Source organism: Prionailurus bengalensis, chromosome X (genome assembly GCF_016509475.1).
Source record: "Prionailurus bengalensis isolate Pbe53 chromosome X, Fcat_Pben_1.1_paternal_pri, whole genome shotgun sequence".
In the NCBI taxonomy this organism is placed as follows: Eukaryota; Metazoa; Chordata; class Mammalia; order Carnivora; family Felidae; genus Prionailurus; species Prionailurus bengalensis.
In genome coordinates this window covers 31,884,378-31,897,533 of record NC_057361.1, presented here as the reverse complement: position 1 = coordinate 31,897,533, position 13,156 = coordinate 31,884,378, and the positions used below count along the sequence as shown (strand labels likewise).

Here is a 13,156-nt window from a genome sequence, read left to right as displayed (position 1 = left end):
ACAGTCGTGTTCTCACCGCTTTGTTTCTGAGGATGATGACACAGTAGCGCGTGTGCATGTCAAAGGGAAGAAACAGGAGCTCCAGGCTTGAAGTCCTCTTCACTCCCAGGTGAAGAGTATGAGTGGAGCAGAAGAATTCTCTGATGAAAGTGGACTTAATTGCTACCAAAACATGAAGGAGAATTTGTTTACATATCATTTCATAAGTGCTGTTCAAATAAAGCAGCTGTTTCAATTAGTGCTTAAAGTTTTCAAATGAATTTAAAAAATATTCAAAGCATTAGCACGCCAAATTAGATGACACACGCATTTGTAATGAAAGTGTGGGCGACACTGGCACAAGCTTGAGATCGTAAATAATGTGTAATTATGACCCTCAGTTAAAGATTCCTTAACAAATAATTTCTTTACAAAGGGAACTTCACTAGTATTTACAATTAGTCCGATATACGTATATAAATGGCAAATGGGTCATCCTACCATCTTCGACTTTTTCTGTGGACTATGTAATAGTTCACATAACAGGGTGTAATAGCTTGAACTGGTAATAGAAGAATGTTTTATATATATATATATATATATACACACACATATATATGTATATATATATACATATATATATATGTGTATATGTATATATATACACATACACACAAATATGTATACATACAAATATACATACACATACACACACACATATATATAGTTGGATATATATATATATGTATATATTGTTGGTTTTAAAACATGTCTATATGTTCTTCAACACTGCCTTGGATGTGGTGATATGGTGGGGCAGTCTTAGTGATTTGATCTTAATGAACATTACGCTAGAATGCAGCAGTGTGATTTCTGACACTAGAGCAAAAATGTAATACAGTTTCTTCCTAATCATCTCTTTCTTGGCTAACTTGCAGTTGTCATCCTGTGAAGAACCCTATGCCACATGAAAAGGCACATGTAAGTGTCTAGGCCAACAGTCCCACTTGAGGTCCTAGCCAAAAGGTATTAACCATCAGACATGTGAGTAAGGAAGCCTTTGGGATGACTCAAGGCCCAGCCTCCATCTGACTTAACTTCACCAGAGACCCTGAGAAAGAAGAGTCTAGCTGAGACCAGTCACTGTAGAAGTGTGAGAGATAATAATGCTAACACATTAATTGTTTAATGCTACTACACTTGGGATGGCTTGTTCTGTAGCTAGAGATAACCAGAACATTCCTATATCCACTGTCCTAACCATATTCCATTCATATGTTCTAAATCTATAGTTATTTTGTGAAACAAAGTAAATGTGTGTTCTCCTTATCATTTTAAACATGGTGATACTTGCCATCCAAATGGGTTTAAGCAGTTCAGAATTAGCCAAAAGAAACATCGAAGTCATTTATCTAAATACATTCATTGTACGGGTAAGGAAACTAGGATTGGCGGTGAAAAGAAAGATGTGGGCAGAGTCCTGCAAAGGGTCATGAACATGAGAGGCTGAGGACCAACACCTGGGCCTCTCCTTCCAACAGTGATACCTTGAACTTGCCAATCTGTCTATTGTCATAACCAGGCTTTGTTGAGTATTTCATTCACTAGTACACTTTGCACATAAAAGTCAGACGTGAAGACGAATAAAAGCTTTTCCTTGAGGTACTCACAGGTTTTTAAGGCGTTTGAGAAATGCCAACAACTCTCAACATCACCACTTTCAGGGCTACTCCCAGCATCCCTGTCATAAGTAAACAGGAGAACAACATGAACCACACAAAGGAAACTCAAAAACAATTCTCAATCTTCCTTAAATCCGATAGGTCCTTAAAAATTATGGCTACCTACATGATCTGCAAAGACCACAGACACATTTCATATGTCACCTTTATGTGTATATGGTTTCAGAAATTTTAAAAGAAAAGGCAAAAAGGAAACTAACAATCATTCATATGCGCACCAATGTTTTGTAAAATTTAGTAAAAAAACACTTTTGAATACTTTGGACAGAGAAACATTTGATAATAATAATAGTAATAACAATAAACAAATCCTGGGACCCCAAAGTAGTGGTCTCAACCTAGGACTACATAGGTATTCTCTCCAAAAGGGCTTCTAGAACTTGATTTCTTGAAACATTCTCTTCTCTCAGCTGATGTTTCCAATTTGCTTCTTTCCCATAAGGACAGAAGGAGATATGGGCAGCTGTTTAATCTCCGGTTGCATTTCTGAAAATTAATTAGCAGATCATAGCCTGTGGCAACTGCCTCCCATGAAAGGTTCCATATCTTCCAGAACCCATCAATTTTCCCCAAACTGCTCTCCTCTTAATATTCATGATTACTTTGCTCAGCAAGCTGGCAATTAGCATCTAGGCTCTCAGATATGGTTTGCCTGATTTTTTTCTGAGAACATGAAAACCTTGTCATCTGCTTTCGCCTGAATATGATGCTGTAAAATATATGGACTATCTCCAAGTTCTAACCATATTGATACCTTTTCTCCACTCCTTTTCTTTCCACAACATTCTTAATAAGGTTTACCACATCTTGTAATTATTATCAGCTTTACTTCAACTCACAGACATTCTGATTGGCCGTTCAATATTTTATGTAATTTGAACATTTGATAGATACTTTAAGGCTATCAGAGACATATTAGATAGATAATTTAGCATTTATAAGGGAGACTACACAGAGATTGGAAAGAACAACAAAGAATGCTTATTTCTCAGTGCATGGTTCCACCACCATCTCAATAATGGAGCTCTGGGTAGAATGCCTGATTAAAATCCTCAGATAATTTCAGAACTTCATTTTGTTCAATACTTGTAATTGCTAGTCCTTCAGTCATTTTTTTCATAATGAATAGAAAAGCAGAGCAATTTGACTTCATCTCCTTTTTCTTTTCTTTACATATTTTCTTGAAGAATAGCCAATGAAAGTGCCTTTTGATTAAATAAGAGTTGCCTCATCCTCAAAGCAGACTCTCAAACCCAGAAAAATTGAGTTACCTGTACTTTTTATGGTAAAGACAGAAAAAAATTGCTGCAATTTTTGCATTAATTAGTTAATGCCTTAATTGCATTAATGATGATCATAATTAAGAGAAATCAGAAAATAATTTAATAAAATAATTTGGTTCAGGAAAATTCTATTTTACCTGATCAATGTTCCCGAGTCTAGAAATTCAGTGATAAACCCAACTTGCTTACAAAACTAGTACCTTGCAGGTTCAGAGACACAACAGAAAATCAACTCTACCTTTGGTTACTCCTTGCACCTCAGTCTATGTTATCATTTTCCTAAATGGTCATCAATTATTGTTGAAGCCATGGCAGAAGGGGCATTTTTAAACCATGGGTCTTAAGGGAGAAATAGCATGAAAAGAGGCTAAAATTATATAAAATGCTATAGATCAAGCAATGGAATGCTTTCTAGTAATTTAGTAGGAGGTTAAGGTCAGGGAGTGAAACCTATCTATGAGGTATGAAGGGATGACATTCCTTTTTCCTCTGCAGTGATGGTACGCAGCTCTTTTCAAGCTAAGATGATCAAAATGACGTTGAACCGGCTCTACTCAGAGCGTGAATAAACCCGCCTGAAGAATGACTTCCTACTCAAGCCTTTTCTAATAGGGAAAGAAGATCTTTATTATAACCCTTCATGAAGATACTCCTGGGCCAGCATTCAGGGCGGTCTCCAAATCAAAGAAAAAATTTTCTGGTCAAAGACTAGTTTTCACGAATTATGGGAAGAAATGTAAGAGGGTCAATTTTGAGATTCATTCTGTCCTCCATGTGTCCCAAGGTTCTTCAAAAAAGGAGGGTGGTAAAAATGGGATGTTTGCTGCCGTTTGTACCACTTTGGCCCCTGAGCAATTGAGAAGTCTGTAAAGCAAGGTGCACGAACCTTGGGCGCAAGGACAGAGTGGATCTGTGAATTCAAATGGGGAAAAACTCCATCTTGACTTCCATTAGCTCTTAGTAGCAATTTAAACCAAACCACAGTAGTATTTGCTGTAATATGACTTGGCCACCAAATAATCACAAATATGTTTATATCACATTTCAACTTATGTACATATCTTAAGCTATTATTTACATTCATAACTACTTTTAAAGTATGATAGTTATTATGTATGCCAGTAGATCTTACTGCATATTGTGTTAATGAAGAACTATATATATTTTAATATATTACAATTTTTAATATTTTTCTATCTGCTGGTATATTAGTTTCCTCTGTGCCATAGATTGAACTGTATTGCCCTTAAATTCATATGTTGTAGCGCTAATGACCCAGACGACTATATTTGGAGAAAGGGACTAAAAGAACATTATTAAAGTTAAATGAGGTCATAAGGGTGGGGCTCTGATACAACAGAATTAGTTTCCTTATAAGAAAAAATAGCAGTGAGCTCAGTCTCTATGTACACACAGAGGTCACGTAAAGCCACAGCAAGAAGGCTGCCACCTACAAATCAAGAGAAGAGGCCTTCGAATGAAGCCGACCTTGGCCACACCATGATCTTGGACTTCCAGCCTCCATAGCTGTGGGAAATAAATTTCTGTGGTTGAAGCTACCCTTCCTATGTTATTTTGTTATGGCAACCTGGGTAGATTAAGATACTCTGTAACCCTTGCATCTTATTTTAAGTACTCACAAAATATTTTTCTGTAAAGTAGAATAGGCTTCATCAGGCTGCCAAAGAGTGTGATGACATTAAAAGCAGGTATGAAAAGCAGGTATGTAAAGCAGGTATATAGAGCAAGAGGACCAGGGCAGATGGTTACTCTTAGCACACACATCTGGCCTTTGATTCACTCAGCTTTCCTTGGAGATATGCCTAATTCTAATTGTCACCAATTATTCACTGTAGTACAATGAAATATTTTAATATCATGGCCATGCACAATACAGCTTTCTGGGTTTTGAGCAAGAATCAGGACTCAGGAAAAATATCTCTCGGGCCTTCTTTCAGGTGGGAGGCTATTCTGGGCCAAGCTACCCTGGAGACCAGAATGAATGAAGAAGCCCCTAAGCTCATGGGGTATACAGTCTGTCATACAAAGTAGGTCTGCAACAAATAATTACAAAGCAGAAGGATAAACACTTCAACACCTTTTCGACTTTCATTCACACTCTCCTACAATCCATATGCAGAAGCATATGTCTTGTATTTCCCCTTGCCCGTCCCCTCCTCCACTGCCTCAGCAATTCCTTCCTCCCAAGCTCCTTTTATACTTGTAGGAAAACTCTCCCTTGCTCTAGATTCATGCCATCAAAATCCTACTCATGTTTCAGATCCCAATTTGTAGACGATAAAGAACAGCAGAGAATCGTATATGCATGAGAAAAAAGTGCTTACTACCTCATTATTCTTAAATGCCTTGTTCTCCAGAAAGATCTCTATAATACCTAGATAGTGCTATTCCTTGCCAAAGAGCTCACAGAACTTTTTTTTTTTTTTTTTTTGGTCAACATATATTACTGAATGCATTCTGCCCTGTACAATCACCTCCATTTATGTAGATTTGTTTTTCCTTCTCTATTTGATGGTTGGCTCCTTGAGAACCAGATCTCTGACTTATTTATCCCAGTATTTCTCTGGTACTATGAACACTGCTTGAGGGGCCACTTAGTAAGAATTTATTAAATGATAAATGATTCAATGTCACTGGAAAAAAATATCAAGTCATATCACTGAGGAGATTATTTATAAAGTGCTCATTTCTGAGCACTGGTGACCCATCATTTAATTTTAAGTGTCGCTAAAATCAGTCTCTTGTTCTGATCCCTTTTCATAATCCTGTGGATTTAATTAGAATAAAAACTTCTTAACTGCTCTTGCTTATGCTTATGGATCATTTTCCCATAAAGTAAAATGTGTGATGAATATAAAGTTTTATCATCCATGTGGTTCCAAATGTGCTGTTTTATATGTATCTGTTGCCTTAAGAAGAGCAGTTTATAAAAAGAGGCATTTTTAAAAATTTTAATAAGAGACTTTACCTTTTTTTATGCCACCTCAAAGATAATTTCAGCACTTCACTGCTCATTTGAGAAGAGAATATTTATTATCTGGGGAAATAGTGACTGAAGTGATCTATGGAGGAGTATCCGCATGTGCTAGGTCACACTGCAGGAGCATCCCATATCTCAGTGGATTAGCACAAGGTTACTTCATGCTCACATTACATGTCCATCCTAGATAGATAGGAAGCACTCAGAGATCCTTGGTGAAGGGGGACTCCGTTTCTTTTTTCTTTTTCTTCTATTCTTTCTTTCTTTTTTTTTTTGACTGTTGCCAAATGTTTATTATCTGAGTAAATCAAGCAAATGTAAACTACCTCATCACACATGGAGACTAATGAAAAGAATAAGGTGCATTTCTGTCAAGGGGACTCCATTTTTATACTTGCTTCTTTAGTAATTGTATCAGGGAAAGGGAACACGAAAAATTGTTCACTGGCTCTTAAAGCTATCCTTTGGAGAAAAAGTTCAGCACCTATCCTCAGATGCCATTGGCCAATTAAGTTATATGTTCACACCTAACTCCAACTGGGGAAGTGCAATATTACCACATGCCTAAAAGGAATAAAACAGGGATATTTGTTAAATGCTTTAAAAAAAAAAGATTACTGACAGTTTATGGAATATTTTTTTTAACCTTTTCTTGTTCTCTTGCTGATTAGACCTAGCGATCAGACTGGGTTTTACTGAGATAATGCTTAATGGATGGTATATTACATACAAAAGTTATTAATGACTTCCATTCTGGTCATGATTCAAAATGTATGTCCTTAAATTTTATTTGCATATGGAAATCTATTCAAGACAAACATTAAGGAGAGCTTTAAGAAAAACAGAGTGTGTAACATCACTTAGTATTATTTTATTAAGATGTATTTAAAGACCAAAAGGCCTCAGTATGCCAGTGAAGCCAGACTGATGAAATACTAGATACCTTTGTGGTGTTTGAAATAAAACTCTCTTTTGTGTCCCCTCATGGTGGAACTTGTTGGTTGCCTATCCCAATATCCACGGGCCCTTTCCTCCTCACTGACCAAACCTTATTTTATTTTATTTTATTTTATATTTTATTTTAAAGTTTATTTATTTTGAGACAGGGACAGAGACAGCATGAGTGGGGGATGGGCAGAGAGAGAGGGAGAGAGAATCCCAAGCAGGCTCCGCACTGCCAACAGAACCTGATGTGGAGTGTGAACTCACGAACCCTGAGGTCATGACCTGAGGCAAAACCAAGAGCTGGATGCTTAATCAACTGAGCCACCCAGGTGCCCCCAAACCCTCATTTTATTTTTGATGTGTATGTGGAGAACGATGGTTTTTCAGTCTTCTTGCCAGCTAGATCTGGCCAACTGGCTACAATCAGAAATGCTGTGTGCTATTTCTGGGAAGCTTCCCTAACTCAGAAAGAAGAGGCACACTTTTATTGTGCTTCCTCCTTTCTGCTACCTATAAAGTGGATTTGATTGTTAGAGCTCTGGATACTTTAGCTGATTCTTGAGAAAGTGAATAAAGATTTGCCTGCTACATGAACTGGATCCTACAGGTGTTATACAGTAAACAGGACCCCAAAAGAAGGAGTCATAAGTGCTTCTAATAAATCACTTCAGAAATGTCAGAAAAATAGCCTTTGGGATAAACCTGAGACTATTCTATTTCAACCCAACATGTGGATTTGGGGCTCAGCATTTAGCTGAGGCCAGGGCTGAAATGACAAACCAAGGTCCATTTCTTCTTGAAAAACTATAGCCTTTGCCTTTTTTAAATCTCACTCTTACCTTTGACCTGAAGTGCACAGGAGTAAATGCTTAATACCTTAAACAAAAGGCTCTGAAACATTCTTTCAGAGTTAATCTACAGACATGTGACTACTCTACATTGGATCATGTTCTCTCTGACCAATACTCAATGTCACCACATCTGTATGTTAATTTTATGACAAGAAACCTTGAGCAAGGAACTAAGAAAGTAAAGTTTTATAAATATGAATGGAAGAAACTATATGAGAAAGAATGATTAATAATTTTGAGACATGATAGACACACTTCTTAAGGTGTACTTCATGCTGAGTTGGCAATTACTTTGGGGGAGTATTTGTAAAGTGTCCTTTCCAGCTCAAGTTAAATTATAAAAGTCTTAATACTTGTTCATTCCATTTTAGTTTAGATTTGAGAAGAATAACATAAAAATGATGTCTTTACCTATAGCTTCAGTAATTATGGAACTTTGGATCTAATCAAAACCATTCCAGAATATTATATGAAGAAAAATTATGTTAAAATTTGGAATACAGAATTTCTATACTGCGTTCCAAATTAAGAAAGGGGAACTCAGTGTTACTGTTCATTAAATTGATCCAAATTTGAGTTACTTATGCTCACAGATACCTATAGCATTGCCTTGCGATCTAACTCCGGTTTAATATGTGATACTATAAATTATTTGTGGTTGATGTGGGAAAATTATTTCAAGCCCATTCAGGTAAAATCTATGATGCCGAATAGCTGTTTAATCAAGAAGCAAGGGACTGAAAAGATAAAAACTTAGGAAAACTATTTACTGAAGAGTGTATGGGAAAACCAGCATTTCAGACCCCAAAGAAATTAACATAAAATACCTACAATACTATGAAATTGTACTACAATTCATATGGTATCTATAATGATGTTTTATCGCTCAAGGTATTAATTCATATTTTATTATTCATTAAAGCAAAATATAAAAGGAAGACTTTGAATGCCTTAGTTAAGCATGTAATTAGCATTCAATAAAACAAAGGCAGTGAGACAGAAATGGTTTTTCTTTTAACAATTTTTCTCACAGAATAGCAAATGAAGAAATCAAACATAGTAAATGTAATCCTTATAATCTCATGGAAATATTGGCTTAAATACAACTCGTTTTCGGAAAATAAACTATATTCATTTTAATCTTAGCAAGATTTGCACAAATCACTTTAACAGTGGTTATTCCTATGGTTTCAAAATTGCCAAATCCTTGACTCCTGACATGTTTTTGCATCTAAAAGGATGACAGTGTTGTCAAGCAATACACAGACAAAGGTATAAAATAAACTAACAACATAGTAGTCAACAGATGCATACATTTCACTAACACATACTTGCATTCTTCTCTTTTGGTTGAACTTTCTTTAACCTTGGCAACATTGTTTTTATTCTATTTCACATTAAATAGTTATTCTATAGTTAAAAATAGATAAGAAACAAAACAATCTAACTTCTAAAAGTTCTGCTTCTCTATTCGAAAGTCAAAGTTTCTTTCTAAACTAAATTCAGACTTCAGAATGTAGGTGGAATAAGCTTAAAAACAGTCAATTCTCATTATCCACAAATTAAGGTTATTTGCAAATCTGTCTCCTCGCTAAAAAGTGATTTGTAACCCCCAAATCCATACTCATGGAGCTTCTCCTGCTGTTTGTGGATATGTGGCAAACAGTTCCAGTCAATGGTCATACAAATTTCTAGTTAAGGTCAAACAAGGTGACACTGGACCTTTCTGCTTTAGTTTTCACACACAGATGACCAGAGGATGGAGATAGTAGGAGGCATGACAGAAGTACAAATATTCAAGAAACTTCAGCTCTGGGACCAGGTGGACAGGGTTTGAAACAATTTGCTGGCAGCTGTTAGTGGGTCAGCCTCATGCAAGTTATTTAAACACTTCTAAACCTCATTTTCTCTGTGTGAAGAAAATAGAATCTACCAGGATAGCTTATTTTTAGGATTTACAGTTACAATCTATGTGATTACATAGACTTCTTCTAGAATAATATTCCTTCAGTCAGTATCACAATTTTGTAGAACATAATGACCACAAATAATGAGAATCCACTGTATTTAATCAAGTACATATTTATTCAGTTTTCCTGCACATAGCCTAGTAACACATAAGAGAATAGTGTAACTGTGAATAACATAAGTTATATATAATATCAATATTTTAAAGAAATGAAAACTGTTGTATGTTATATAACAATTTTAGTTGAAAACTCATTTCTCAGAATTCTCAGATAATTATGAGTATAAAATATATTCATACTTACCCACTGTTCTTGTGGTTAATGAGTTGTCCAGATTCAGTTAATTGAGATGGCAAAGAGATAAATGTTGAGGATTCCACCAATGTGACACTAAATGGGTAAAAAAAAGGCTTATTTTGAATTCTATTGTAACAAAATTCAAATGACCACAAAACATTCTTTAAAAATTTTCCCTCATTCATAAAATATAATTCGAATCAGAATAAATTATAGTTCAAAAAATCCACATGTTCTCATTTTGCATCTCAAAGCATATATATTAAAAAATGGGAAAGATCAGGGCACATGACTGTCTCGGTTGGTAGAGCACAAACTCTTGATCTCAGGGCTGTGAGTTTGAGCCCCACACTGGGTGTAGAGATCACTTTTAAAAAAAGGGAAAGATCTGGAATTGAAATATGTAAAAAAGAATAGCCTTTTATATGGAAAGGCAATACTTAATTCTCAAAGCAAGGAAATTTGTAACACAAGTGACTGCCCAAATGATATTCCAGAAACAAAATGGAATCACATACTGGTCTCAATGTATTGTCAGAGCTGTACACATTTCATAATTTCTAATCTTATTTCCAAAAAAGAGAAATGTTTCTTTCAGGACTGGACATGAGATGAGGATACCTAGTTAATCAGTGCATTAGTAATTATGCTATCTTTGGGAATTACATAGCAATTCAGTCCTCCTTATAAGATAATGCTCATTCATTCAAGAAACAATTATGGAGACTCTATTATATGTTAGATGTGGGACCAGATGCTGGTTATACAAGCATGAATCAGTTATCCTCTCTGCCTTAGGTTGCCCATATTATAGTGGAGGATAGGGTGGAAATGATTCTCTTGCTGTGGGTGAAAGATACCAACAGCAGAGTTCTATCTGCAGAGTTGAAGAGAATGTGCATAATATTAAGAGCAGATTTATTCAAACTGGATTCTGTAGGGGCCAACTATAGGCTACACGAAGATGAACCACTTTGGTGCGAAGATTATTATGAGTCAAAAGCAATCAAAACCCAGCAGATTTATGCTAAGCTGTTCACCTTCCTCTCAACTTACTAAATTTACATAGGAAAAGAGATCCTATGCCAGGAAAAGAGCTATTAACAGAGATTCCTCTTTACCTAAGAAATTTATCTGAATAGGACAATCTTTGTTTTCCAGACATTTCCTCTCACCTTCTGGCTAAAGGTCTTCTTCCCCTTTGTATCCTCACACCTCTATCCTTCTCCTTAGTTCATTTTAGCCTCTTGTTGCCTCACTGTCTTTGCAATTTCATGTGTGTGTGAATTCCCCTTATGTAAGAAACTAAGTATGATTTTTTCCTGTTACTCTGTCTCATACCAATTTGATTCTTAGTTCAGGGTCTTGAAAAGCAGAAAAAAATTCCTCCTTCCCAACAATTCATTAAATAAATCTTTACTATGTCACAGTTATCTCATAATATGAGCTTTACAATAAAAATAGATCAATAATAAAATTAATCAAATGTTTTAGTATTGAAACACAAACACACAAACAACTGCATACAAAAACAATTAAAACATTCATACATTCTAATGTTTCAATGTTGAAGGGGTTCAGGACAGCCCCCATTCCCAGAATGTGCCTCTTTGGCATGCAGATTATTTTAAGCTTAATACAATCAAAACCTTCTGGACGCAAAAGAAAACTTTTGCCCCTCCCTTAACTATACAGAAGACTCTAAATTGGGGGTCTTTCCCCGGAATAAGCTTTATTAGCAGAAATAAATTCTACCCGAGTGACCCAAATGTATGGCAGGGCAAACATCTAATCACCAAACATCTGCTCTTTTTATTGTCCCATGAGGTGCATTCCTTTCCTTTAAAATCCCAGACCCCTGTCCACTTCTCCTTAGCTCGGGATGACATATATACCTCATTTTGACTGTCCTTGGAATTTCCAAGTCTGGGTGGATTCCCCAACCTTACACTATTAAATTTGATTTTCTCCTGTTAATCTGTTTCATGTCAATGTGATAGTCCAGCTAGAAGGACTCTCACAGGGAACCAGAATTCTTGCTCAATGACAATGTTAGCATCACTTTCTGTCCTTTTATTTTAGGTTGGTAGTTCTGAGAGTTTCATTTAAGGGTTATAAGGAATTACATCCATATTAAATACTAAACATTTTTTAAAGATACAAAATTAACTGTAGTAAAATGTTAACTATGAACTGTATAAGACATGTATCAGACTACCAGACTAGCTTATACCATTTTAAAGTTATAGTTAAGCAAAAGTAGGAAGAATTCCTCTCAAGAGAGTAATTTTAATTTAAATTAAGGCACTAAATTCTCATTTAAACCTCATTAAATTATGAGACAGAAAAAGATGTACAATGTTTCTTTATATTTCTATAAATCCAAGGTGAATCATAAGGGCAATTTATTTTGGTCATAATTTGTTCTGGCTAAAAAACAGTCACAAGGATAACACAATTTTACACACAAATAAAAAGACTAAACCAGTAAAATAAATATTAGATTTTTCATACAGTGTGCATGTGTCATTTTGGGATAAAATAGCATTTGAAAAGTCCCTCTTAATTACAGTGAAGATGCCCTCCTTAAAATAGAAATATTAACTGTTAAATGAAATACAAACTGTCATTAAAATGGAAAAAAAACCCCTATTTGATTAGTGCAGCTTCTGAATGGCAGTTCCCACACTTCAATGTATATTACGATCATCTGTAGTGTTTGTTCCAAATACAGATTCCCAAGCTTCTACGTGCATCAATTATGACTTCATCAAGTCTGGCATGGGTTCGAGAAACTTCCATTTAAAACAAGCTCTCCAGATGCTTTTTATTTTTTATTTTTATTTATTTATTTATTTATTTATTTATTTATTTATTTATTTAAAAAAAATTTTTTTTAACGTTTATTTATTTTTGAGACAGAGAGAGACAGAGCATGAACCGGGGAGGGTCAGAAAGAGAGGGAGACACAGAATCTGAAACAGGTTCCAAGCTCTGAGCTGTCAGCACAGAGCCCGACGTGGGGCTTGAACTCACCGACTGCGAGATCATGACCTGAGCCGAAGTCGGACGCTTAACCAACCGAGCC

The 13,156-nt window shown here is 35.6% G+C and overlaps 1 protein-coding gene across 1 annotated transcript in view; it reads right to left on the bottom strand.

The window, feature by feature from the left end:
* CFAP47 (cilia and flagella associated protein 47) overlaps positions 1-13,156 on the bottom strand; it is a 587,956-nt gene that overhangs the window by 283,934 nt on the left and 290,866 nt on the right. Inside the window, exons 40-42 of the mRNA XM_043569968.1 lie at positions 10,075-10,161; positions 1,650-1,720; positions 17-162 (exon numbers count right to left, since the gene is read on the bottom strand). Of these exons, the coding sequence (XP_043425903.1) occupies positions 17-162; positions 1,650-1,720; positions 10,075-10,161 (304 nt within the window). The remainder of the gene's footprint in view (positions 1-16; positions 163-1,649; positions 1,721-10,074; positions 10,162-13,156) is intronic.